The 27336-nt window shown below is 38.9% G+C and overlaps 1 protein-coding gene across 1 annotated transcript in view; it reads right to left on the bottom strand.

Annotated features, from left to right (window-relative positions):
- Nucleotides 1–26631, bottom strand: part of MRPL3 (mitochondrial ribosomal protein L3) — a 32458-nt gene extending 5827 nt beyond the window's left edge. Inside the window, exons 1-9 of the mRNA XM_054191501.1 lie at nucleotides 26474–26631; nucleotides 24316–24494; nucleotides 22906–22997; nucleotides 21207–21305; nucleotides 17213–17312; nucleotides 15166–15226; nucleotides 6706–6814; nucleotides 4668–4745; nucleotides 3625–3702 (exon numbers count right to left, since the gene is read on the bottom strand). Coding sequence (XP_054047476.1) covers nucleotides 3625–3702; nucleotides 4668–4745; nucleotides 6706–6814; nucleotides 15166–15226; nucleotides 17213–17312; nucleotides 21207–21305; nucleotides 22906–22997; nucleotides 24316–24494; nucleotides 26474–26577 — 900 coding nt within the window. The 5' untranslated portion in view covers nucleotides 26578–26631. The remainder of the gene's footprint in view (nucleotides 1–3624; nucleotides 3703–4667; nucleotides 4746–6705; nucleotides 6815–15165; nucleotides 15227–17212; nucleotides 17313–21206; nucleotides 21306–22905; nucleotides 22998–24315; nucleotides 24495–26473) is intronic.
- Between the last annotated feature and the right edge of the window lie 705 nt (nucleotides 26632–27336).

Here is a 27336-nt window from a genome sequence, read left to right as displayed (position 1 = left end):
AATTTAAGTGCTTCATCTCAGTCTGGATACAGTGCTGATGCACTAAGTTTCCAAAAATACATAACATACAAAATAAATAAATGCTTCAAGGTGCTCCGTGGTTTTAATGGTTACCAAGCAACACAGAGTGGGCACTGAACACCAATATATCTCTTAGAGATGCGCGCAAGAGAAAAGCATTGTGTGATATTCCACTTTTCCAGCTCAAAGACGGATCCACATCCCCTAGACATTAGTCCTACCTAATTATAGGCAAGTATTTAGTGGAATGAACAGTAAATATGAATGCTAATATCCCATAATTTCTCTCCCCGACTACTGATCCAAATAAATATACAACAATGTACAGGATGTCAAAGTCATCTTGCAAACAAGAAAACATTCTGGAAGAAAGGCATAAGACACAAGCTAAAAATACTACAGATGAGTGCAGCAAGATTAAATGGAGAAAAAAACCCTCCGAAATTAGAGAACACATACCAAATAGTATTGCTTTGCATGCTTTTTTATTTAAAGCTTTCTCTGCTCTTCAGAGATGCATTTGAAAATATAAGGGAAGCTTTTTTTTTAATACATGTAATTCCTATGACTTAAGAAAGAAAACAACCAGAATGGATTCATCAGCTCAAAAAATTGGAATGAACTGTTGCTGATTACACACTCCCTCCAAACACCAAATATGTGAGTGGAAACAATTTTTTAAAATCTATTTCCTAATAGTAATAATACCTACTACTGTATCTTCATCTCAAACCAGGATTATTTATTACTAAAGAGCCATGAAAGTCTGAGCGTGAAGCACTTTGATCAAGATCTTTCAAATATTGTATTTTGCTAATCAAAGAGCTCTAAGGGATGAAATCCCTCATTCTTCCCATGGATCCTCAACCCTCATTTCTAATAAAGGAATTAGCTGCGAATCTGAAATGCGTATGCCAAAACGAATACTTGAAGATACTCGGACTTCTAATTGCAGGCTACTATGACTTGAAACATTTTCATACATAGGTAACTTGCAAATACAATTAATACAGATTCTACATCTTGACTTATAGCAGTCAAAAAAGTGCCTCCTGCCACTTAGTTAATAATGACAGATTAAGTTTAAAAAAAAAAAACAAAAACAAAAGCCAATTTTAACTTTTGGTCTTAGGCTAAAGTTCCGACCATCATCCGTGGCGAGTGAACTGAACAGAAATCACCCCTGGACGTGGCAAGCACTTAAATGGTACGCAACAGATTGCCATGGCAATCGAAGTCCATCATCCTCCACAGATGTCAAAACGGCTCTTTTACTGCATATGCTCAGACATCTTCGCCCAGCAGCCTCCTGTTAACAAATTTGTTGACTATGGCAGTACTGCTGCCTCAAGGATCTTTTTTAAGCTAACACCAGGTCTGCTTTAAGAACAAAACCAGTAAATCCAAGGTGGTAAGGGGAATGCTTTCCAGCCTAAACAAGAGCAATGTCTGTGTAAAGAAAAAGAGAAGGTTGGGGAAAAAAAAAAAGTGGAAGTGACCCAATCATGAAAGAATGCAGGTAACACTTCCAGGAGGTTCTTCCCCAAACAGAAGTGTGCGGTGTCTGATGAGCAAGAGGACATTGATTTGTTTAAATGAGATCCTCACAGTGTACATAAACGTTTGTTTTCTTAGCTCATTTAAAAACAGAAATCAAAAAATGAGTTTACTGAGTCTAGTTAGAATAAAAGTTATGAACTGGCAGAAAAAAAGTACTGTATTCAGAGTCTCAGTGGCTTCATAAAACGTTGTATCCTTGCAGATAAGACATCTGCGAGGCATACAGGCAGTTGCCACTGAACCATGTAACTGTGGATTTCAACAGCATGACTAGGAGAACAAGATGCACAACCTTTTGCAACAATTATCTCTTGCTTAAGAGGACTATTAAGATCAAAGAATAAAGTTTGGGCATGAAACATTGCTCGTTTTTTCAGCTACATTATCTTGCTTGTATACGTATGCTCTAATTTAAAAATAACACCCTACAACAAATTCACACTTAATTAAACCTAAGACTAACATACAGCAATCATGTTCATGGCTCAGGATTAGAAAAAATACTTAGAACACAGTTGAAGAAAGTATCATTCAGTCCAATATACAGATAAAAAGCCAGTCAAACCAAAGTCTTAATTCTATGTCTAGTGGTGTTGTTGTCCTTATGTCAGGTCTAGTGGGAGGTGTCCCTGCCCATGGCAGGGGGGTTGGAACTAGATGACCTTTAAGGTCCCTTCCAACCCAAACCATTCTATGGTTCTATGTCACTGATGGCATGCCCAGTAATTTTGCAGAAGCTACCCTGAAAACTACTTCTCCTGGACATCTGTTAACTGATTTTCACTGTCTTGGGAGAGAAATGTGTATTGTATTCTTCAGGCTGAGAGCAATGTCTAATGTGTTCTCCAGGCTTGGGCTGGACATTACAACCAAAGCAGTTTAGGTATACCTCACGCATTAAAAAAGTTCTTACTTCCAATGAGAGAAACACAACAAGAAACTTCTTTTTTCTGTGTGTAAAACACCTCTTTGAAAGGTAGCATTGCTTTACTTAATGCCCAGTAACTGTGGAGTTCTGTTCCACAACTAGGAAATACATAACAGAAACTGGATGCCCATAGTAAAGTACGACAAGAACAAAATAAACTACTTGAGAACACCTGAACTTTCTGATCTCTCTAACGTTTCAAGAATTGCATCATTTAAATCCCTACAATACTTATGAGGATTTTAAACTATGTATCAGGTATATAAGTATATGTACAACAAAATATTTATAATCACTCATAATAAAGATACTTGATACTCTGTAATCTATTAAGTCAGAAAGGAATCAACTTCCTCCAAGTAACTGGTGCTTGCAGATATGTAGCATATACCTACGTAGAAAGAAAACGCTATTTTGAAAATAGCCTTATTTAATCCTTAAAAGTTACCTTTCTTGCTTTTATGTGGATTATTTACATTGTTAGAACACAGACTGTTCATTGTTTTATGACTGTCTATGAAAAACTGAAAAAAAGTCTATAAAATTTGAAATTAATTCTGTTGAATGCCACAGAAAATAACACCGACACATTGATACTGATTGCAAAGGGAACTCATATCGTTATTGTGAATTCCAGCTGCCGACTCCTGCATCTCAACTGCACCTTGGAAAGGTAACTGCCACTGTGTATGGGAATGCTTTGAATAACCTTTAAAGCAGTGCTTGCTGTGTATTTCTGTTCATGAATATAGCCCTTAAATAATATTCTGGAAAACTCACCACCATGCTACTAACTCAGGTTAGTGTTAGAGTAGGTGGACCTAGCCCCAAAACACGTAACACAGGGTTACAGCGACTGTGTTAGTTTATCATGGGCGCACAATCCCAGTGCAAACCTAAGAATGAGCCGTTTACAGTAAGTGGTGACCCACTGCCCCTATTAATCACTCTCTTTTACAGAGCTGATCCTACTGTCCTTTAATTATTCAATAGTACAAGATGGGACTCTGAAGAAATGAAAATTGCCTTCAACCAATATTTTTACTTCTGTAAGAGGAGGGCTGGAGAGAGCTTCAGAGTCACTAATACCAGTAAGTTGAAACTAGCAAACATACCTTCACCAGACAATTTGTGTGACCCGGAACAGACCCATTTACATAAATAATGTCATGTTTTGTGTTGATCCTCCACACCTAGAAGACAGAAAAAAATAGACATTGAGCTCGTTTGAGAGACAATTCCCAGTTTTACAAGCAGTAGTCCAGCAAAGCACAAACTGACTAACTGGAGGTGGTGCTCTGAGGAAGAAGAATGTTCTGCACAGGCCGAAACTTGACACAAAATTCAGTCACACGCTACTCTGAGTGCACAGCTTTCTTATGCAGCAGTCTATTAAACAGATTGAAAGGGCTTGTGACCAGGCTATATTTGGTAAGGCAGCTCTTTGTTCAGCATCACACCAACCCAAGCTCCCAAATTTCTTTTCCCTCCTAACAGCAACAGTTGTTGAAAAATATCACACCTGACAAATTAAGGCAAATATGCTCATGAAAATGTTACTGTGACCATTTGTTTATTTCTTAATTCTATGAGGTGCTCAACTGAACATGCACATTTTCTGTTACAAAACATTAGTTTTGGTTAGCAGAGAGAAGCAGAGCACTTTTTCTGCAAACTCGAAGTTAATATGCTTTTTGTGCAAACTGCAGAGGTTGCCTTCAGAGATGGAGAACAATCGCTTTAACAGCCGAGGAACTCCTGCAGCTATGCACACACCAGGATCCAGACAGAAACTATAATCCCCTTTTTGCACGTGAAAGTGAAGGACCATGATGAAGTTAGGACTTCAGACACTTCAGATTTGGGTTGGGTTTGAACAAGTGGAATAGGTATGAAAACATTAACTGAAGGCTTGACTTTTTTCCCAATTCAGAGGCAGAAGTCAAGGGACTCAGTGAAAAACACATCAGAGAACTTATTTTAACCCACAAGAAGACAGAAGCATACATTTGCTGCTCTTGTCTTTCCAGCTGCAAGATGCTCCTGTCTTGATTCTGACAAAAATGACAGACAGTACACCAATACAAGACTACACGACCAAGTCCATTGCTTGGCAATGCAACCACCTTATACACATTTTAGCATACTCAGAACTCACCTTTAATCCAAAGGATGTCCTATAGATGTTACCCATTTTACCAGGCATTTTCTTTCCACGATAAACTTTGGCAGCTTTCTAGATAAAAACAGGGACAAAAAAATCATGTAACTGCAAGATGTACACTTACAAACTCAAGAGGACCAAAAAAAAAAAAAAGCTGGTATTTCCAGTGTTGAAAATATCTAATATTGATTAGCATTTTAAATACCTCCCGTTGGAGGTTAGGTATTATTCTACATGTTATCTGAAATACTTGACCTGAATCATAAAATTGCTATAAATACCGTTCTATCAACAAAGAGATCCTAGCTTTGCTTAATACTTAATGTGTATAGATTAAGAGCAAAATCTGCACTCATCCCATACTTTTACTTCGTGAAAAATCAAGAAATTTTTTTTTTTTCCCCCTAAAACCCCTGCGAACACAAGACTCCCACCTACACCACTGAGCGCAGCACCTGGAAACTTGCCTAAACTACTCGCGGATACTACCACAGAGGTCCAGAACATTCCTGCTCTGGAAGGCTGCCAAAATGAAGATATACTATAGCTTGTTCCCTCTCCCTAATCCATGAATTTTATACTGATGCAAAACAGATTTTTCTAAAGCATGTATTTTTGAGAACAGAATTTTTAATTACATTCCCCACCGTTGCTTAGTTTCTGTATCCCATTTTTGTTTGTCTGGGTATAACCTGGACAACAACGGTAGAAAAGAAAAGGCAGGAATAAGTGCAATAATTTTTCTACAGTATTATCAAGGGATTTGCCTTAGTCCCCTGCACCACTCTATTATTCATTAATAATGGTGGGCTTTTTTTTAACTCATGTGAAAATCCTGATTTCAGGAAATCAGCTGCAATGAAGTTCAAGGGACAGGATTCTGTACCGAACAATGTAGGATTACAAAAATATCTGAGGTGGTCAACACTAGACTGGAAAATAAAAATCAAGGTGTTGGTTTTCCCCTATTGCGTCCTTTCACCTTGCTTCCTTTTCATCATACCTGTTTCCAATACTATTTCCATTCTATATACTTTGTGAAATTACATCCAGCATTATTGCTTAGGAAATTCTAATTTAAAGAAAAGTAAAGAGGTATTATTTTGTAACGATGAATACCATCTGGTAAAACAAAGTGTTGTAGGCTCAAACATTTACATTCTTCAGTCTTCAGAGAAAACAGTGCAAGGTGTAGAATTCATTTTCCGACTGAAATGAAGGACTATATATAAATCAGTACTACAGGCTATGAGCCTCAGTTACTCTAATTTCATTGCATGGTGCTTTTTTGCTTTTACTAATCTCTTGAGCATATTAATATTTTTTTAATGTTTATTTTAATTTCTTTAAGAAAATTACAGACAATTCAGGTTCAAGACTGTGACTCAGTTGGTCTTAATTCTGTATAATGAAGCTAGTTTGCAAAAAGCCCTCCGTTCAGCCTAAATATTGCACAGCCTTTTATAGGGACAAAGTTTTAAACGAATCTGTTCCAAAGAGCTTCTGAACTAATATGATTTATAGTTTGAAACTTAAAAATATTACTCTGTACTCTAGTTAAAACACTTAGAAGCCAACAAACTATTCTGGGAATCAAAGAGTTCATTAACCAGCTACACAAGCCAGGCAAGGTGATAAAAGAAACTAAGGTTCCAAAGAATAGTACGATATCTGCAGCGTAAAATAATGGGTAAATCCCCTCCAATCTATAAATGCTGTGGTAAAAGATTCTTAGAACTCTCTTTGAAGCATTAAGACTATTTCTCTCAGCTATAGTACAAAATACCACAATTTGCTCAGTTAAATACATTTGCTCACTTACCAGCAATATAGAATATTCATAAATTGAGACATAAGAGAACACCTACCTTAATTGCTCATTATACAGGTTTCTAAACTTCCTTTGAAACAGCTGGGATTCTCTGCTACCATGGAGTAGATGGTAACAGCTAGTGATTGTGAAATTGTTCAATTTCAGTAAGCAGTTCTGAAAATACCAAAGAATGTTTAAACAGGAAATAAGAATCCTCACATTGGTAGATATGGCTCCAGGACGCCTGTGAGTTTTCGTCTGGCCATGGCTCGCAGGCTGACCTTTAAAGCCCCACCTTTTCATGACACCTTGAAATCCTTTACCAATTCTGAAAAAAAAAATAAAAATTAAGAAACAAACCTGGGTTAGTCAGACTTAAGGTTTCCAGCAATAATCAATAATTTCAGTCAGGATCATGATCTTTTTACCTTTAGTAAAGCTCAGCAGAGAAAAAAATATAAATCTGTATTATATACTGTAAACATATTCTAGTTCAATACTTAAAGGTTCCTTTACAGAATGAGAAGCACTAGAAGAGACTCAAGCAGGCAAAAAGACTAACATAAAATGCTCCTTGCTGTGATGGTCCTCAATACATGATACCGTAATGAAGCCTTCACCAACTGGACACGAGAACAAACAAACAACTAAAAAACCCAACTAGAAGGTACCTGTGTATTAACACATACCAAAACTTAATGATGGGCCCTAAGCATCAACAGAGGAAAGAGATTCATATTACAAATATGAAAAAAAAAAACCAACAAAAAACACGCATTCACAAAACCTGGATTCTTTCCTCTTCCACTTTAATAATTCTCTGATTTCTGGCCTAGTTGACTAGAGCAAGTCAAACTACAGTCACAACCAGCCACAAATGTAAAGATTCTCTGAAGCCACAGAATCATAATGAAACAAGACCTGTGCAACCGTGGTGTCTGTCTCTTGGTTCTCCCCTTCCCTGCTCAGAACCTAGTCGTCAATTCCAGTTAAATTTAGCACAGAAGAAAGATATGTAATTGTTTAAAATAAAAATTATTGGCTAGAAAGTCCTGATTTTTTTTTTCCTCCTTTCCTACAACTAACGAAGGAAATGCTAGAACATCATTAAAGTACAGATCTGTTCCATTGGCCTGACAGCTGGCCAGGTGTGCAAGAGCTTGCCACCAGCAAGAGAGTCTTTCCAGGCCAGTAGACAGTGGACCACCAGGACACAGAGAGGGTCAGTGCTACGAGCGGGAGTTGAAGGCACAGGAGGACCAGGGTTACCTGGGATCAGGAACACAAGACAGAAATCTAAAGGATGCAAGGCTTTGTTACACCAGTTTCTCATGAATCACCTCATTTTGAAAGCTTGCAATACAGAACAGCAATAATTATAAAAAATGGCTTGAAAAATATGATTTAAGAATGGCTCAACATTTGTCTTTTTCTATGCCTGCAGGCTGCTGAGGGATTAGTAACTTTGAAATACGTAGCAGAAACTAAGCTACAGGAAAACTTGTATCTGTTCTGCCAAAACGCTATTTTTTCTTTAAAACTTTCTATTATTGGCTGTGTTTTCCAAGTAGACTTCTGGCATCTCTAGCTGGAAGACAGAATCAGCAAACTCTCCAAAACCAACTGCAAGCGGGTCGCATAACAACAGCTGTGCAGTTACCAGAGCGAGCAGACTGGGGGCATGATTAATTCTTCAGCTGCAGAAATGTACTTGCAATTCAGAGAAAACCATACAACCATCGAAAGCGACCGTTTCAGAAGAAAACAGCGCCGTCAACTTTAATCAAGAAGCGTAAATCACTGATGTCATGAAACCACTTCAATATTTCATTCTGATTGTTCATTTTTAGACATGAACAATTTAGAATACTGTTCATTGTACTTTTTAATAAAATACCAAAATATAAGAAATAGTTACTATTTGTAAGAGATACATTTTGAAAAAATAAAGGTTTACTTCCTCACATATATTCAAGAAGAAGTGATTATACCACAAGATAGAGTTGCTATCGATTTATCGATTTAACGATTTATGCAATAGACTACGCTCATCTGCTTTTTGGTCTTTCCAATCACACACGTATTTACCAGTGAACAAAAACTTTACAATGCTGAAGCCTTAGGAAATTTATAGAAACTGTGGCCAGACTGAAGAAGAGCACTCTGGTGCTCTGAAATATCTAGCTAAAGTCAAGGAAAGGTACCTCAATGCTGAAATTAAGCTATTTCATAATGTATAATGCTTTATTATCTACCAAGGTTCTTTCATCACAGTAGTTCAAGAATTTTTTAGAATAGTTTCATTTTTTATTTATGAAGAACTGAATGAAGGTCTCTGAATTACCTACAAATACACTTCATCTTACAACTTTCTGCACATTAATTTTCTATTCAACATGACTCAATCACCATCGTGATTGAAAATAAAAACAAGTTTTTATTAATTAAGAAACTGCTAGTTTTATTTCATTTTGGAGTTTTTGATTTCTTGAAAAGAATAAACAATGTATAACGTTCTTGAAACACGTCAAGATGAAAAACAATTACACAGTTTATATTTCTTCCTAAATGCATACTCTATCTGAAATAAAGCTGAAACCAGAATAAAAGCTACAGGATTATGTAAATCAAATGTCAAATTTAAAATAAAGTAAGGAACTACTAACATCTGTTTAAATCAAATTTAGAAAGGAGGACTGCCCAAACCATTCTATGATTGTATGAGTGTTCAACTAGGCACTCAGTAGCTCAGCCAATATACTTCAATCATTCTAGAAGAACGGTGTTTTGCCAGTCTAAGTCTACCTTGATATAACTACGTATTATCCATAAGTTTTCCATGGCTTAATATTTATCTGTATTTCTAATGCAAAGATTTTACCTTTTTCAAATTGTAGGAAATGCGAAATGCTTTTGAAACTAATATTCATCTTATATAAGGAAGAGAACTTATGCTGTTTAAGAAATACTATGGAAAAATCAAAAAAGGATTTATATAGTTTTGTTTTTGTAAATGTTTTTAATTTTGCCAAAAAATTAACAAATATTTGTAAGAATATATTCTTGTTGAGTTTTGAACAGATGCCAGTTGTCAGCTGTTAGAATCACTTATAATTTCAAATTGTTTAATTGCCCTCTTCACCCCTCTTAAAAATTACTAGGTGTGAATGCATTCAGCAAGTATCACCAATAAAATACAAGAAAAATAATTACTGAAAGTAAACCCAAAGCAGTATTTTGCAAAAGTGAATGAAACAGAACTCCCCCCCAAAAAGAATACTGGATCTTTTATTATTTAAAGTGTCTCATGGGTTCATTTCCAACAAATATTTCATGACATTAAATTAGTGTGAGCTAGCTAAATTAAAGATGAAAACGTATACTTATTACATACGCAATAAATACTATTTTATATATATTCTATATGTTTATATACTATTTTTTGAATACTATATACACTATGCTATGTAATTTCACATTAGCCAACATACGCATAAAAGATACCAACCAAACATGTACCTCTCCTGGAATGATTTTTCTTATGATGATCTGCATCACAATTTCATTTAAAAATGCATCAAAAGAATCCCTGATTTCCCCCTCAAAAGTCTTAACTACTGACATCCCACTACATTTTCCTCATTAAAATCTGTGAAATCTTTAAAAAAAAAAAAAAACCACAATGAAATTCTAATTTAGAACAAACTCAAATATGTATGAGGTACAACTCCAAAATCTCTTAATAGGCATAGTACTGACAACTTTAGATGTTTTCAAAAAACATTAAGGTTTGTCAAAGTGGGATCTTAATCCAGAACGATATATTAACCAACCAGAATTAATATCTAGATGCCACTCTGACAGACGCAAGTTATGTATGTTCTATCTGAGATATTATAATCAAGACCCTACATTGAAGTAGAACGTTTGTCCTACTCACACTATAGCGATTTCTTGCTAAGACATCTTCTACTTGTTGTCTTGGCTTGAATCGAGGACTTAAACAATATTTGAACAAAAAATCATACACGAGATCTATCTTTATTAGACTTGATATGTATAATGCCACTGTTCTTCCAATACATGGAATTTAGTCACTTAGCTTCACTGAGCCCCAGAAAGGAATCACAGGCAGCAATGTTGATATGCAAAACTAAGACACAGAAATGTTATATGAAAGGAAAATAATCTTTCTGTAAAATTAAAAATAGAGTTTAATTACACACAGTTGTTCTAGTCTCACCTGCAGGAAAGCAGCTGTTCAGGTCAACCACCTAATTTTGTACAAAACCTCATTTGCCAGGTTTGATACATGTAAAACGCCAGTACCTAATGAGCCAACTTTCATTTAGAAAGTTACTGCAATAAAGCACTCTCATTAAGCAACAATTTAGTTTGCTGCTAACTCTTCAAACTTAGCTAATTTAAAAGACAATTATCTAGATGCTGTAAAGGACAAGGATTCCAGCTATTTAGTCAAATAATTTCAGATGACTGTAGAGCATACTTTCAGGCTCAGATTACACTGTTAACCTAGCAAAGCTTAAATAAATCACTAAACACACCAGAATCACCACTTAATTCTGACACATTTCAAGCAGAACTACTGTTGGCATTTTCTTTGGAGTGGCAAAATTTCTGAGGTTCCAGGTTCCTGAAAGGTTTTCTGAAACGTTCATGAAGTGGCAGACAAAGTAAGTGTAATACAACTCCATCTCCATACAGCATTGGAATACCACTGTAATGCCTGGTGCCACCTCTCCCCATCCCCATGTTTTGGTCTAGTACTAGAAGCTTGCTCAGCTGATCAGCAAGCTGCAACATGCAACCAAACCAGCTGGGAACTAACCCAGTGAAGAATACACATCTGTCACACTGATCTTTTCCTCCATACAACTCAGACGCCAGTCACAGAAGGTTGATGGGAACTCTGTAGGAGTGACCGCCACCTCCCCTTGGGGCAGCAGCCTCTACTACGCCAGCTTAAAGAGGTCACAGAAATGCAGTCTGTGATAGAAGCATTTCTGGATGGTGCTACGTATTTTAGCCCAAAGCGTACTAGGGCTAAACCACACCATCAGGCCATAGGATTTCTGAAGTTTACTGCTGTCCTAAAAAGGGCACTAAGCCTTTTGGAACCAGACACTTTTCAGTGGTGCCCAGCGGCAGGCCAAGGGGCAGTGGGCACAAACTGGAACACAGGAAGTTCACAGAATGGTTCGGGCTGGAAGGGACCTTAAAGATCATCTAGTTCCAACCCCCCTGCCATGGGCAGGGACACCTCAACATGAGGAAAATCTTCCTTTACTTTGAGGGTGCCAGAGCACTGGCACAGGCTGCCCAGAGGTTGCGGAGTCTCTTCTGAAGATATTCAAAACCCACCTGGATGCAGTCCTGTCCAACCTGCTCTGGCACGGGGTTTGGACTAGATGATCTCCAGAGGTCCCTTCCAACCCCTACCATTCTGTGAGTCTGTGATTTACACATTCTTGAAACGTACCTCTGAAACACGAAGGAAAAGTCTTATTATTAAAGATAGCTGTAAGACTCAAGGATTGAGTTTTTAAATTGCTGAAAATAAGCACTAAGGAAAAAATTCAGCACTAAAAAAGACTGACAGCGTGCAGACGCACTGCCTACTGTCTGCTCTAAAAGCTACTCGCACTGTGCTGAACAAATTACGAGACTTCAAATAAAAACAAACTGCATACATCTTTAACTGAACCTTCTCATTTCTGTGAAAGTGTTTTTCTTCAGAGGTATAAATGAATCAAAACATTTCAAAAGACTTCAACAAAAACATTTGCAAAACACCCTACATTTTGGTAACCAAATCAAGATGCTAGCCAAGACTTTTCTGAACCATAGCGCAAGTACTTTGTCCAACCTACAATAACTAAGAAAAGCTTACTCATTTTTACGGGGCATACTTCTGGTTTTTGTCTTGGTAGAAGGAAGCATACAAAAGGATACATTGCTCACCTGGATCATTAAGAGTTGATAAAAAATTAAAACATCCTTTATATTCCACTATATTCTCTCATCATTGAGGTAACATTGGTTTTCTTTCTGTTTTTAAAGAAATAAATTAATCATGCTGTTAAGAACAGCACTGCTATGATCATCTATACGATTTCGAACACTGCACACTTCAGTGTTTTGTCCATTAAATAAAATTACTGACAATCTTAAAAATGTAGAGTACATATTCAGATAAAAATACTTCTGAAGTTTTATTAGCGGTGATAAGGTTTTAGGAATTATTGGTTTTTATCCTAAAAACTAAGCAAGTTTTTAGGAATTACTGGCTTTGAAGTCTACAACGGGTTGAATCAAGAAGATGGAAGTTACGGGAGGAAGGAGAGGAAGTCAAACTGTGCTCCCTACTGTAACCCAGCATTATATTCTCAAGTACCCTTCCAAAATGCCCCTATAGCTGAGTAGCTTCCAAGTGCCAACATAGCTTCTGAAAATGCGACTTTAGAGAGCAATGTACAAAGGCTCATTCTTACAGTAACTAAGAATGATGGATAAAGCGCTCTGAAAAAAAAAAAAAAAGAAAAAGAAACCCCACCCAAGCATGAGACTAAGCAACACTGGATGAAATTGCATGGAATAAAGTAAAAGACCCTAAGAAAAAACTGAAATGTAATCAAATAATTTAATTCTTGCCCAAGAGTTAACGTAATATGATAAATGCAGCATTTCAGAAAAGTAGAAATTAAGAAGAAAGCAACATTAAAAGTAGAAACCAGGGTAGGTTTAGACTGGACATTAGGAAAAAATTCTTCACAGAAAGAGTGGTCAGACACTGGAATAGGCTGCCCAGGGAGGTGGTGGAGTCACCATCCCTGAATGTGTTTAAGAGTCATTTAGATGTGGTGTTGGGGGATATGGTGTAGGGAAGAACTTTGTAGAGTGGGGTTGATGGTTGGACTCGATGATCCCAAGGGTCTTTTCCAACCTAAATGACTCTACGATTCTATGAAATCAGAAAGTGAGGAAGTCACAGAAAAAGGTTAAAAACCACAGATATAGAAAGACTGGAATTATTAGATAATCCTATTGGCAGAAAAGCCATGGTTAAAAAACATAATCTGATCTTTCTCTTTAGCTTAAGGATTTTTTCTTCTCCTTTTATATTAGGCACCTGTATAGTAGGATTACATGTAATATGCTACCAAAGTCAGCAGTATGAACAAAAAGTTAATTTCTGAAATGGGATCATACAAGTATCTGGAGAAAATAGACGAGAAATACTGAATTAAAAGATGGGATGGCCATGAACATGGCCAGGAACACAGCCTATTTTAGCTCGCTAGTATTTTCAAATACATATAGCAAGATACAAATTGATACCCTGTGGCTCTCACCAGTATCTCTTACACTGACAAAAAAAACTTTCCTAGTCCTTGAAATACTTCTAGAAAAACAAAGCTTTTCTGCACTAATAAAGCATGACACTTAATCTATGTAGAATGACTGTATTCCTAATGATAGTGTGCTTTGCTTTGTAAACAAATTATTGTCTCTTATAGGCTGTTCACTGAATGCAATTTAGAAGCAAAATGAGCAATATACCACATCTAAGTATTACATACGAAGTTTGACACAGAAAAATACTAATTCCAGTCAACTTCTTGACCTCCTGTTACGAATAAAGTGCCCTCCTAGGTGTAGTCAGGCATAGCTATATTACAACCAGCTACTCAGCTGTACTGATATGGTCGGTTTCCCCCCCATATATACAAAGCCCTGTGAATAATATTAGACATTTATAAACATTACACATACGTGAGACAATTACAAGGGATGATACTTCAACAAGGCCAGTTGGGTATTATCTCCATTACATAAAAAAAGCCCCATCAAATGGAAAACATCATCGTTGTATCATAACACAACAAAAATACACTTCTCTGAAATACGGAGATAAGAGTTCTCAGTTCTCTTAGGCAGTGGAAGTCATGGATGTAATAGAAGAGGCATGACTAGTCTTTGCCGCAAGATGCCAGTTTTCCTTTTGACACCCTCTACCCCTTGAGCTCTGATTTGGCATTCGCAGTGGTCTGAGAGGAAATCATTCCTCCCACATTAAAGTAAAAGAACATTAGCCATTCCTGGCAAGGACGTGAGCTGGAATATGAGAGAAAACAAAAAAAAGGATTTGACAGCTCTGTTGTCCTGCTAAATATATCCGCTACCTTTTCGCTTTTCTTTTGGTCCACGTGATACATCTCTCTTCGCATGTCTTCACCAAATCAAAATTATCTTTCTGGGAACTGATGCCTTTCAGCATTTATTGCCCACTTCTACACACCACAGATGCTGCTCTATAGCCCTCTTCACCCGTGCTAAGCTTGAGCACCTCTTTCTCAAGCTGTTTGTCAAGCCCTTCCATGCTAATCATTTGTGTGTGACAGACAACACAGGTAGAACCATAGCCTTAACAGTATTATTTGTTTACCTACCATGTTCAAAATCAAAAGTAAGCCTCAGCAAAGAAAGGTAAGATATTTTTGACCCAATGGCTGAATGGACTTATATTTCCCACCACTACCCTTGCAATTGTATTTCAGCTTTTGTGAGCCATGGGTTCAAGCCAAAGCAGAGGGGAAAAAAGTATTCTACTAGTCTATCTGAGGATGAACCATACATGTTAAATCATTAGAAACCTACGTTTTTGCAGTAACATCCACGAACTGCCCTGGGCGGAAGTGAGCAGCATACAACGGAGTACCTTCAAAAGAAGAGGAGAGATCATGTTCAACTAAGTGCTGAAATCCCCAAACCACTCTCCAGTCATTACCATCCAGGGTAGATTACAGTCATAGGAAAGGAAACAAAATTTTGGTTTTATTCACACATTATTTTTTGTTCTTTATAAATCTTACTGACTAAAATAGACGCTTTTTAGTTACTACTTAAGCACGTTTCTCAGTTCCTAGCCCAATTTCAGATGAGTAGGGAAGAAGGGTTGGGGCTTTACTCAAATATGTTGCACTTCAGACATTGAAAGAGGTAAAGCCCAAAATGCTTAATTAGTTAAGACTCGCAATAAACAAACCTGGCAAGAAAACAGAACATGCCTCACTTATAGTACTATCACTTCAAAAGGTAAAGTTTTTTTTTTTAAAAAAAAAAAACAAAACAAAACAAAAAAACAAACACCAAACACCCAAACCCTTCCTTTAAAAAAATGGGGTTAAGAATAGAAAAATGTTTTGCAATGCTTCCTCTTTGTTAAGAGGCAGCGCTTCCAAACTAAAGACTGTGATAGAAGTACATCTTCATCCACTGGGGAATTACCTATACATTAGCCTTTAGCAGAAGTAGTGCTACTATTGGTCAGTGACATCACTCACCTGACTGCAATTACTCATTCACCTAAGTGCTTGTAGTATCAAAATTTTAATTTCAATTAAAGATTTATTTTGTCTTCAGCAATATTTTTTCATCGAAGTGCAATGTTCTTTCATTAGCAGCTTTTAAAAGAAAAACAGAATTGATAACTTAGTTCATTATAAATGAACTTTAATCTGAAGATCCATGCAGCTGCATCTTTAACCGAGTTTCCAGCCTGTGTTATGTCAATTAAAAAAATGAAATTCTAATTGCTTCATGTCCATACCCATTTTCATGCTATTTTCAAATCTGTATGAATGCAAACTGAAATGATGTAAACATCTCCTAACTCTCAAGCATAAAAATCCTCACATTATTTCATGTTGTATTTATATGATCCATACACACCTGGGGCAAGAGGCCTGTCAGCACCACACAGCATGTAGGTGTACATCAAGTACAAAATCACGTACATGAAGGACGTTATGTACAAAGTATACAGTGTTGTACAAAGTATACAGTTAGGTACAAAGCATAACAGTGCAAAATCACTTAATTGAAAACTTGCAATTTTGCTTTATCTCAAGCTTTTGCTTCCATTTGCCAGTCCAACTTCCTCTTCATGCTAGGTTTGATTTTTATCAGCTACCGCACTGTCTTAAAAAGGTCTTGCAAAAACCTTCTCTAATGGCAAATAAAGATGCAATATATTAAAATTTCCTACCCTACATAACTCTTGGGAAAATACCTGTAACTATCAAAAAGGACAAAATAAAAGCAACCTGAATACACTACCTAATAAAATCTTAAAAACATAAAACTTTTCATTAAATCCCCAAACTTCTAACACTGACTGAGAACATTTGTTATAACATGGTTTAATACATTTTACTTTGCAAGCTGCCAGAAAAAACACCATATATGACAGCCATCAGTCCTATTTCTGAATGCAGCAAGAAGAAACAAACCTCAAAATGCCATTTGAGGCTCCTGGGAAACATTACCGCAAATTTCTTGGTGGCCCTCTCACAAGCATAACTGCAGAACTTCCAGCAACATTCATATTTATTCCCAACAAGCGAGTCAAGGTTAGACACATTTATTTTTTAATTCAACGCTCATACTAGCTAGTTTGGATTAGACTTATTTCTAAGCAATGGAAACATACTAAGGAAATGGAAAAATCCTGCTTCTCATCACCTTGAAAGTAAAGCCCATTTTCTAGCTTTTTTGTTTGTGCTTAATGACAAAGAAATAAGAATTTCAGGAATTCCCATACAAAACAAAAATGGAATACATGTCATAACTTGGTTTAGATCTAAAAGAAGTGGCAGACATTAAATGATTATGCATATAATATTCAGTAGTTCAAAAAGATTACCTGGTTTAATTATAGCATCATCTGTTACATTAAATGTTGTAACCTTCTGCTTCCGTGGTACTCCAGCTTCTTTAAAAATTTCCATTGCAGACTCTGATTTCTGTAACAAAGAGCAGCCATACAGAAGAAGTAATCTTAAAATACCCAAGGATCAACCTCACACAGAAAGTGATTACAGACTGTCAACACCACTCAGAGAAACAGTTATATCATACTACACTTTTATCCTGCCACTAGCATTTTAACTCTATATAAAATTAATTTAAAACTCCTGTGTCTGCATTTTATTTTCTGTCCACTGGTTATCCAACAGCTACATCATATAAACAAGAGATATAAGAAGATTTTTAAGAGGGAAACGCATCATTTAGAATGTACTTAAAATATATTACTGCTTTTTCATGACTTTCAAAGAGTTTTGTAGTGATTTAAAAGCATTTTCTCTTTTCCAAAGCTCCTAATGACTTACTTACGCAGCACCACAAACATAATTTATTTGATATAAATAACAAAACCATAGAAATAAAGTCTGGTATTGCAGAAACTTCTAGAAATGTGTAACTTCCCACATAGGAGAATCTAGAGTCTCTGGACAAAAAAGGAAAAATTTAGAACAACAAGTTTATGATTCATGTATTAAGATATACCGAGTACGCTCAGTGTCAAACTACTGCCAACTTACTAAAGAAGGGCTCTTCTTTTTAGAGGGGTCTGACAAAGTTAAAAGTACTTAAAGTTGTTCTCAGCTGCTTTGAGCAAGACACCTCACAGAACAGCTGACCACTGGGATGACACCAAGCAACGGAAACGGTGACGCAGGAAAACTGTGGCCACAGGTAAAAAGCAATGCAGTTGATTTTTCTTCAAATGAATTCTCCTAGAAAGCAATTTAAGCATCTGACAATACTGTCACACTTGGATAGTCACATCTCTGAGGTTCAATTCTCAAAAGTTCGGTGCAGTTCTCTCTCTCTCAAAAATAATTTTGTGTATTTTAAGATAAAATAATGTGAATAACTTTAAAATCGTTACTTAGTTTATTTGGAAAATCTGCATGTTGCCCTTCCTTTTGTTTTTAAAAATCTGTTAAGTAGTGTTAGGAGAACAGAGGAAGTTTCATGACGAATGAGGTAGCAAGATGATGAGGATCTCTGACTTAGACACAAAACAGAAATTTTAACCTTATGAATCTGTCCTTATTTGAGGAGGAAGTGTGAATAAAAAGCCTTTGAGAGTTTAAAATTTTTTTCAGTGATTTGTTAACTTAAGTTCAGAGTACAAAACACTTCAAATACCTTTTCAAAAAAAAAAAAAAAAATCATCAACTAACTACAGAATCTTCCCTAAGACATCAGATATCAATGGAGGACAACCATATTAAACTGTAGTACCATATATAAGAATTAAAGTAACCCCCTTTCTCTTAAATGCCTGCGTATCAATCCTTTATTTCCACTGCTGACTTAGATGACAGCAAGGGGAGCTCTGGGCTCAGCACAGGTGCCTGGAAAAAGCTACCACAGTTGAAGAAAAACATAGTGAAGCCAAAGGGTAAAAACCGCTTACATCTCAAGAGTCCTACTATAGCCTTGCACTGTTCCACTTCCACAACAAGTTTTTCCTCAAGCAGTCAAGCCACAGAGATGTATTTCTACAAACAAAACTCTGCAGTCTTTACAAAGCCTTCCTAAAAAGCAATACTGAAAAGAACAGCGAGTGAATTCTCAGATGTTCTTAGTTTTAAAAAGACCGGCAATATCTTCCAGTATTACAGGAAAAGTATCTATATGCCCTCAACTTAAGGGAAGCATATAAAAATATTTTTGACAAAAAAGCTTTAGAACACCGACAGAATTGTACTTTTGGGAATACTTTTGCATTAAAAAAACATGAAAAATCTGTTCACTTGTAATAGACTGACAAACATCAAGCTAAAAAGGAGAAAAAAAAAATCTTGCTAAAAATGCAATACCCCTTATCACTTTTAAGCGATTTGACACTCAAAAGAAATGCACATAACTCTTTGTTAGTAAAATTACCGAGGGAATCATTAGACTGAATTCATTAGAAATCAGTAGCTGTGAGGAATCTGAGGAAGACAGATGTTCCTATGAGGAATTTACAGAAGATAAACTGCTTATGTTAATACAATACAGTATGGCTCAGCTTGCTTTTAATTCTCACATTCAGACACTTCAGAGAGAAAAGAAACACATAAAGACTGATAAGCATAGGAGAGCAATGATTCAAACCTGCAGCTAAAACACAGAAAGATATCATTTGTTAGTACCTTAACGAGTAAAATTGTTCAGAATCCATGTGCCAAATTCTTGGAAATTATGTAGTTTATAGAATGATGATAGCGACAACAACAGTACAAGGTTCAGTCTCAGGTCAGGTCCTCAACACAGATTTGTCTAAGGATATTTAATTAATAATTTCTTAAAATGAGTTTACATTAAACTAAATTAATAGGAACTAACTTGGAAAAAATTATGTCCAAGAGAACCATTAACAGAAGTCAAACTACTAAAAAATCCTTGAGTTGACTTTTTAAGTAGTTCTCCTTTGAAGAAATTTTCTTAATTCACAAGAGCTGTTTAAATAGAAGTTTTCTGTATTCCTCCTTGCTTCCTGCACATTTTTACTCTGACAACATTTAATCACTGCTAACATCATCTTTATGAAAAGATCAATCTTAAGGAGTCTAATGTGCATAATTCAACTTGAAAATTATTATTCACATGATTCTTGCATGTCTTAAACCAAGGCAACAGGAAAGAAAAAACACATCTGTAGTTTCTCCATGAAAAATGTCACAGCTGGAAAGTGAAAATGGACTAAAGTGACAGGATAGATACCTGAAAAGTATAAGCAGTGATGGTGAAAGACAACCTAAACCCAGTGAATAAAAGAAAGATACCTCAAAATATAAGCCTGTCCAAAATCAGTAGAATATACTATAAAAGCCAACAGATTTATCAGATGAAAAAAGCTCCTTCTTCCTTTACCTCCACTAAAGCAAAGAGAAGTACACAGATTCATTTCGAGGCTCTGGGACAATCTTCTATTCGAAAAAGGGAAATATAAGTCCTCAAAAAGCCACAATCACCAACTGAGATAATCTGCTTAGTAATCATGAGTCCTTTTTTTTTTTTTTTTTTAATGGGCTAAATCAAACAAATGAGTGTCAGGATACTGCAGAAGTGAAAAGTGATTTTATAGAAGTAATGGATCATAAAACCCTCATTCCTTTGAGGGAAAGCTTTGTTCCTGCCTTGATCTATAATTCAATTTTCCTTTTCAGGAATGACAGCTCTGCTAGACAACCTCAGCCATTGAAGGTGGTTGGGAATTCCACATCAGGCATCTGGGATGTCTAAATAAGTGAGTGGTTTTGATATCACTTTTGATGAGCTACAATCAGGAAGCTATCTATCTTCCTGAAAATTTAAGTCTTAAACTTATTCATCAGTAAAACAATATGCAAATGAAACAATCTCCACAGACCTGTGGAAAAATTACAACTAAAGCTAATAAAACAGTATGAAAGAGAAAGCGAGAGAACAAAGTCTTCTAAACAACTGATGAAGCTGGATAAATTTAGAACAGGCCATTAACGCGTGTATCTTGCAGTCCTGGTCTCATATCGCATCTCCACAGACATGGCGAACAAACATGTTTCTACATTGCTAATGGCCCTTCAGACCCTTTCATCGCCACAGGACACTGCACCTCACAGCAACTTCCTAAATCCACAGCTTTCCTAGAGAATCAAGAGGTAAAACTTTCAAGAAGTTCTTCTTGCTATTCTCTTAGCCAAGAATCGACGCTAGCATTAGGAAATAAGCAAGGGCGGATGTGACAAAAGATCAGCTCCAAAGCATGCACGTCTGTCAATTAGTCTTGTAGAGAAGTATGCCTGTGCTACTTTTGTACTGTAATCACAACAGAACAACTATTCTAACAAAAACACGCGAAGTGGTTCACTTACAAAGAAAGGAGATGCATTTTTGCCTCCAACAAGTAGCTTAGATGTTTTTCCACCCGACTCTTCCTTAGAAATATATCTTAAAACATGGCAATCTTGCACCTTAAAAAAAAAAAAAAGTGTTTATTTGATTATAAGCAGGTGAGTACACTTTGAGACTATAGTAAGAGATTATGAAATTCAACAAGGGCAAGGGTAGGGTGCTGCACCTGGGGAGGAATAACCCCCTGCACCAGGACAGGTTGGGGGCTGACCTGCTGGAGAGCAGCTTGGTGGAAAGAGACCTGGGAGTCCTGGTGGACAACAGGATGACCATGTGCCAGCAACATGCCCTCGTGGCCAAGAAGGCCAACAGCATCCTGCGGTGCACCAAGAGTGTGGCCAGCAGGTCGAGGGAGGTCATCCTCCCCCTCTACTCTGCTTTGGTGAGGCCGCACCTGGAGTAATGTGTCCAGTTCTGGGCTCCCCGGCTCAAGAAGGACAGGGAACTGCTGGAGAGGGTGCAGCAGAGAGCTACCAAGATGATTAGGGGACTGGAACACCTCTCTTATGAAGAAAGGCTGAGGGATTTGGGTCTTTCTAGTCTGGAAAAAAGATGACTGAGGGGGGACCTTATCAACGCTTATAAGAGTGGGTGTCGGGAGGATGGGGCCAGGCTCTTTTCAGTGGTGCCTGGCAACAGGACGAGAGGTAACAGGCACAAACTTGAGCATAGGAAGTTCCACCTAAACATGAGGAGGAACTTCTTTACTTTGAGGGTGGCAGAGCACTGGAACAGGCTGCCCAGAGAGGTGGTGGAGTCTCTGTCTCTGGAGACAGTCAAAACCCGCCTGGACGCGTTCCTGTGCAACCTGCTCTAGGTGACCCTGCTCTGGCAGGGGGTTGGACTAGATGATATCCAGAGGTCCCTTCCAACTCTACCATTCTGTGATTATCAAAATAAGTGAAACAAAGTCAATCTCTGTTTTCATTTGTATCTATATAACAGGAGACACAACCTAGAAGCAGGGGAGTGTGTTACCTTTTTACCATAAACATTATTTTTCCAACCAATTAAAGGCTTATTTCAGAAAAAAAGTATCAGTAGAATGCAAACTGTATTTTCATAAATGTGTTAGAAATTGAATAAACTTTTACAGACATCTTTTGCCTTCAAGATGTGCAAAATCCCTACTGTATGCTGTGTGAAAGCATACAGTAAGGGCCCACATTTTAGACTTCTGCTCCTTTGCCCTGTAAACCCGGTGCCCTTCACAGCCCCTGTTGATCATCTGGCAGCAACAGGTCACTGAAACAGCTTCATCTGCCAGAGAATATCAAGGAGCAGCTTCAAGGCTACAAAGGCTCAGTAACCAAAGTGAAACTAATCCCAAAGTGCCTGCAGCTGGGGAAAAAAAAAAAAAAAAAAAAAAGCAGTGAAGCAGGGTAGTTACCCCAGCTTTATGTTGCCTCCCATCTCCCCTCGCCTAAGCAATACTGAACACAGTTCTACAGCACTTGAATAACTGAAGTGAAGACAGACTGCTCCTAGAAAGTTTAGGATATAAACAGAGAACAGGCACAATGCAGGGCTGAAAGAAATCTTTCCTTTCTTTAGGGATTTTCTACTCTGTACAAGTGGCAAGTTTCACTTTTGCCTGAAACTTCTGGTTAATGATTGGAATATGCTATAGGAGATGAAATTAATTATGATTTATTTCACCTTAAGTAGCGTGACAGCGTGTTTTTTTCCTGACTTGGTCCATATTGGCATCATTCCCAGTTTTACTGCAACAACACCAACTCTGATGGAATCTGTAGATCAAAAGAGAACATGGATGCAACTCCACACTCAATATTTAGAAGAGCCCATCTCTTAACTTGCAAGGTCCCATTAACTCAAACCTTTCCTAAGGAGTTGAGGAAGGAGAGAAAACATCGCTGACTCCCTGTGGGTAGGCTGGGAATAACCTGTTCACTGTTTTTAATTCTATTTGCAGTACAGTTCTATTTGTTCCAGTTGTGTTTGACAGAACATGCAAAACAGTTCCCCATTAAGTTCAGAACAACCAACACTTTAGACTTTTTTTTTTTGGTAGAAAATACAACACTCATGTAGTTAGTTTCACTCATGTGGTTAGTTTCACTAGAGCCAAACTAACTACTGAAAAGTTTATTGTAGCAGGTTCCTCTCACCCTGACCTCTGTACATTTTTGTCACTGTAACTGCACAGCAAAGGCAACCTGTCAAATCTGGCTACTAACAGCCCACGGCATGAAAAACAGAACACTTAAGATGAAGAATAAATGGTTTAAAGTTTGAAAAATGCTCTTTGTTCCAGTTTCCACTGTCATACCTGAGGATCTGCTCATGGATTTGCAGACTCTGCTGTTTGCTGTCAAATGATGTGACCCTTTTGAAGACTCAAAACCTTTATGTTGTGTTACAGTCGGTAAGACATTAGGAAAAGGTTCTTCACTGAGAGGTTGGTCGGTCACTGAATAGGCTCCCCAGGGAAGTGGCCACAGCACCAAGCCTGCCAGAGTTCAAGGAGTGTCTAGACGATGCTCTTAGTCATACGGTTTAGTTTTAGGTAGTCCTGCGAAGAGCAGGGACCTAGACTCGATGATCCTCATGGGTCCCTTCCAACTTGAGATAATCTATGAATTACTGAATATAAGTGGGGTGTATTATATACTACAGTTTTTCTTCAGAGTCCAGCAATATTTACAAGAATATTTTCAAGTTCATATACTTTATACTCTAGGGAGTCTTTTTGGATTAATTCATAGCTTATTATCCTTTCATTGTGCAGTCAAGCTGGGACTGGCCAAGCGCTGATTAGGACTAAAACCTAACTTCTTACAACATTCCTAACCTCTTGTGATAGTTTAAATTTTTAGAGCTTTTTCTAAAGCTTTTTTAATCTAAAATGTAAAGCTTTTAGATTAAAGCTTTTTAGAGAACTGATGTATTACATCTACTTATTTACTAGAAGATGAGTTGGATGATTGAGGTAAAAGCAAAAAGGAAAATACTTTACAAGACACAATTCTGACGTTACTGACTGCAGCAACACAACACCAATAATTCCAGCCAGAGTTTGCTATTTCAGAAGAGATTCTTTCTCACCTGGTTTCCACTCATTCAGTGGCCACGGCTCATCTTTCAGAGGGCACAGCTTGCTCGCTGTCTGAGCTTTGTACTCTTCCGCAGTTATCTCCTTGAGGAACTGGACGTTCTCTTCAGAAAGATGCTCATGCCACCACGTTGCACTGTTAACGTGCCTGACTACAAAGCCCAGCTGCCCCCTTTACAATGGTGGGAAAAAGTTTTAAGTGTCTTATCAGTTCAAATGACGTCACATAACACGTACGTTTGTAATGTAATACATACTACATAGTCATATCACTACATTATACAGTCATAAAGACCAATACTAGCAATCTATTCAATGACCATCACTAAAACTGGCCACCCCTGACCAACAGCACCTAATTATTTATCATGCTCTCATCTAACTTTCAAAGCATTCTAAAATACACCAAACGGGGGGCAAGCAACAGCAAATCAAACAACCACTCCTTCTATGACAAAAAAAGCTAGATCTGTAAACAAAGATATAGCAGTGGGTGTTGTTTACTTTAACTTTAGCTTGGCTTTGAACACAATCTCCTGTGGCAATCCTTCTATCCAATCTGGGATGTTATGGCACGGACGGCAGGACTATCAGATGGGCAAAAACCTGGCTGGATCATCACGCTGAAAGAGTCACATTTAATGGTTTGCACTCTACCAGAAGGCCAGTTACAAGCAGAGTTCCTCAAGACTCTATTTGGGGACTTGCCCTGTTTAATATCTTTATCAGTGACCTGTAAGAGGGCATGAGTGCACCCTTAAGACTGCAAAATTAAAACTGAACTGAAGGGAACAGTTGATAATGCTCACGGTTGTCCCTCTGCCAGTCAGGCCAACAAGGGACCTGATGAAATTCATGAAGGAGGGATGCAAAGCCCCACACTTGGGATGGAAAAACCTCTTGCAACGGTAAAGTGTGTGACTTCAGCAGAGCTGCTCCCCAGCCAGGCAAAGGACCTGGGAGTCCTAGGGGCACAAAAATGTAAAAAAGGAGCCAGCAGGCTCCTGGCAGCAATGAAGGCTGACAGCAGCCTGAGCTGTATCAACAGAAGCATGGTCAGAAGATCCAGGGAAACAGTTTTACCACCCTTTCTTCAGTACTCCACGTAGATCACATCTGCAACACTAAATTCAGTTTTGAGTCCCCAGAACAACAGGGATATTTATTGCTGAGCAAGTATAGCAGTGGTACACAAAAATACAGAGGCTGGAGCACTTGCCCTAAGAGGACTGAGGTAACCGTACTTGTTTTAGTCTGGAGAAGAGGTGGCTTAGGGGAGACCTGACAGCAGCTTTTCAATACTTATGAGAAGGCTCCTGACTAGACAGAGCCAGGCCATGTTTACCAAGGTGTGTGCCAGAAGAATGAGAGAATTGGTATAAACTGAAAAAATGGGTCCTGATTTGACATAAGGAAAAAATATTCAGCCTGAGGACAGTCACAGACTGCAACAGGGGCCCAGAGACACTGTACAGACTCTGTCCTTGAAGGTTCTCAAGACCCAACCAGACAAAGCCCTGAACAACTCAGTTGACCTCAAAGCTGGCCACCCCATGAGCAGGTTAGACTAGGAATCCCCTGAGCTCCCTGACAGTCCCAACAATGCTCTGATTTTACATTCTCTGCTAAACAGGTCACTGTACTGCCATAATTTTTGTGAAGGCTAAGAAAAGCTTGAATGCTCCTCAATCCTCTGCAAGTACAATGAAACAGAGCATTGAACAATACCGTTAGCGACTGCACGTGGCTAATTGTAACAGCTGGCTACGGGGACTCAAAACACAGTAGGGCAAGTCGCTTCACTACGAAGCGAAGGTGCTTTGGTTGCAAATATGCATCTCCTGCCGTAACTCCCACAGAGGCTGGGGCTATCACTAAGGCCTGGCTGCCCGGCAGCAAACCGGGGCCCCACCACCTTCGCACATGCAAACCTTCCGGGCGCTGCCAACAGGCTCCAGCCAGAGGCCTCGCCAAACGGCGGAGACCAGAAGCTCCGCCGAGGGGAAGGGGCCGCCGAGGCGTCCGTCACTCCGGGGCTGCGACAGAGGCCGGGTCCCCCTCTGCCCCAGCTCTACCCGGCCCTCCCCGCCCGCCGCCCCGCGACGCACCCGTCCCCGCAGCAGCCCCTTCCCCTCCCAGCCCTTCCACTACCTGTCGCCGGGAGCCCCCGCCGCCGCCCGCAGCGGCCTCCCTGGCGCCGGCGCGGCCGCCCACAACCGGCGCCCCAGCCGGGCCAGCAGCCCCCAGCCCGCCATGCCGCGAACGTTAGGGGAGCCGCCTCCGGCTTCCGGCGCGGCCTTGTCCGACGCTGAAAACCTCCCGGTGCTGCCTCGGAAACAAGGTTCCGGCTCGCGCACCCGGCGGCGGGAGGGAGTTTCCTCAGAAGTTTAACGTAAAAACTCCCGAACCAACCCAAAGACGCGGTCGTGCGTCAGCCTTGCTCCGCACCGCTGGCTGCAGCGGGACGGGTTACTCCCCTCCTTTGCCGGCGACCGGCTGGGCGTCTCCGTGCCGCGGGGCTGCCCGAAGGCCCCGCTGGTCTGGGCTCCAGCTCCCGCGGCCGATGGGGCTTCTCTGACACTGGGGGTGGGAAGAGCTCAACCAAGGGGGCGATGGGAGAGGACGTGCAGAAATAGCCATGGGCACCCGTTCCCCTGGACCCCCACCAGCGCTGCCATCAGTCCCGTGCCAGCGTTCTGTCCGCAAGCTGGCGGAAGCCCAACAAATTCGGCCCATGGGTCTCATCTCCTGAATAACAGGCGATAGGACAAGAGGAAATGGCCTCAAGTTGCTCCAGGGGAGGTTTAGGATGAATATTAGGAAAAAATTTTTCACCGAAAGGGTTGTCAAACATTGGAACAGGGTGCCCAGGGAAGTGGTGGAATCACCATCCCTGGAGGTGTTTAAAGGACAGGTAGATGCAGTGCTCAGGGACATGGTTTAGTGGTGGTTTTAGCAGTACTAGGTTAATGGTTGGACTTGACGATCTTAAAGTTCCCTTCCAACCTAGACAA

The sequence above is a fragment of the Rissa tridactyla genome, chromosome 2 (assembly GCF_028500815.1).
Source record: "Rissa tridactyla isolate bRisTri1 chromosome 2, bRisTri1.patW.cur.20221130, whole genome shotgun sequence".
NCBI classification, from domain to species: domain Eukaryota; kingdom Metazoa; phylum Chordata; class Aves; order Charadriiformes; family Laridae; genus Rissa; species Rissa tridactyla.
Note: the sequence above shows the minus strand (reverse complement) of the source record. Positions and strands in the feature narration are given on the sequence as shown.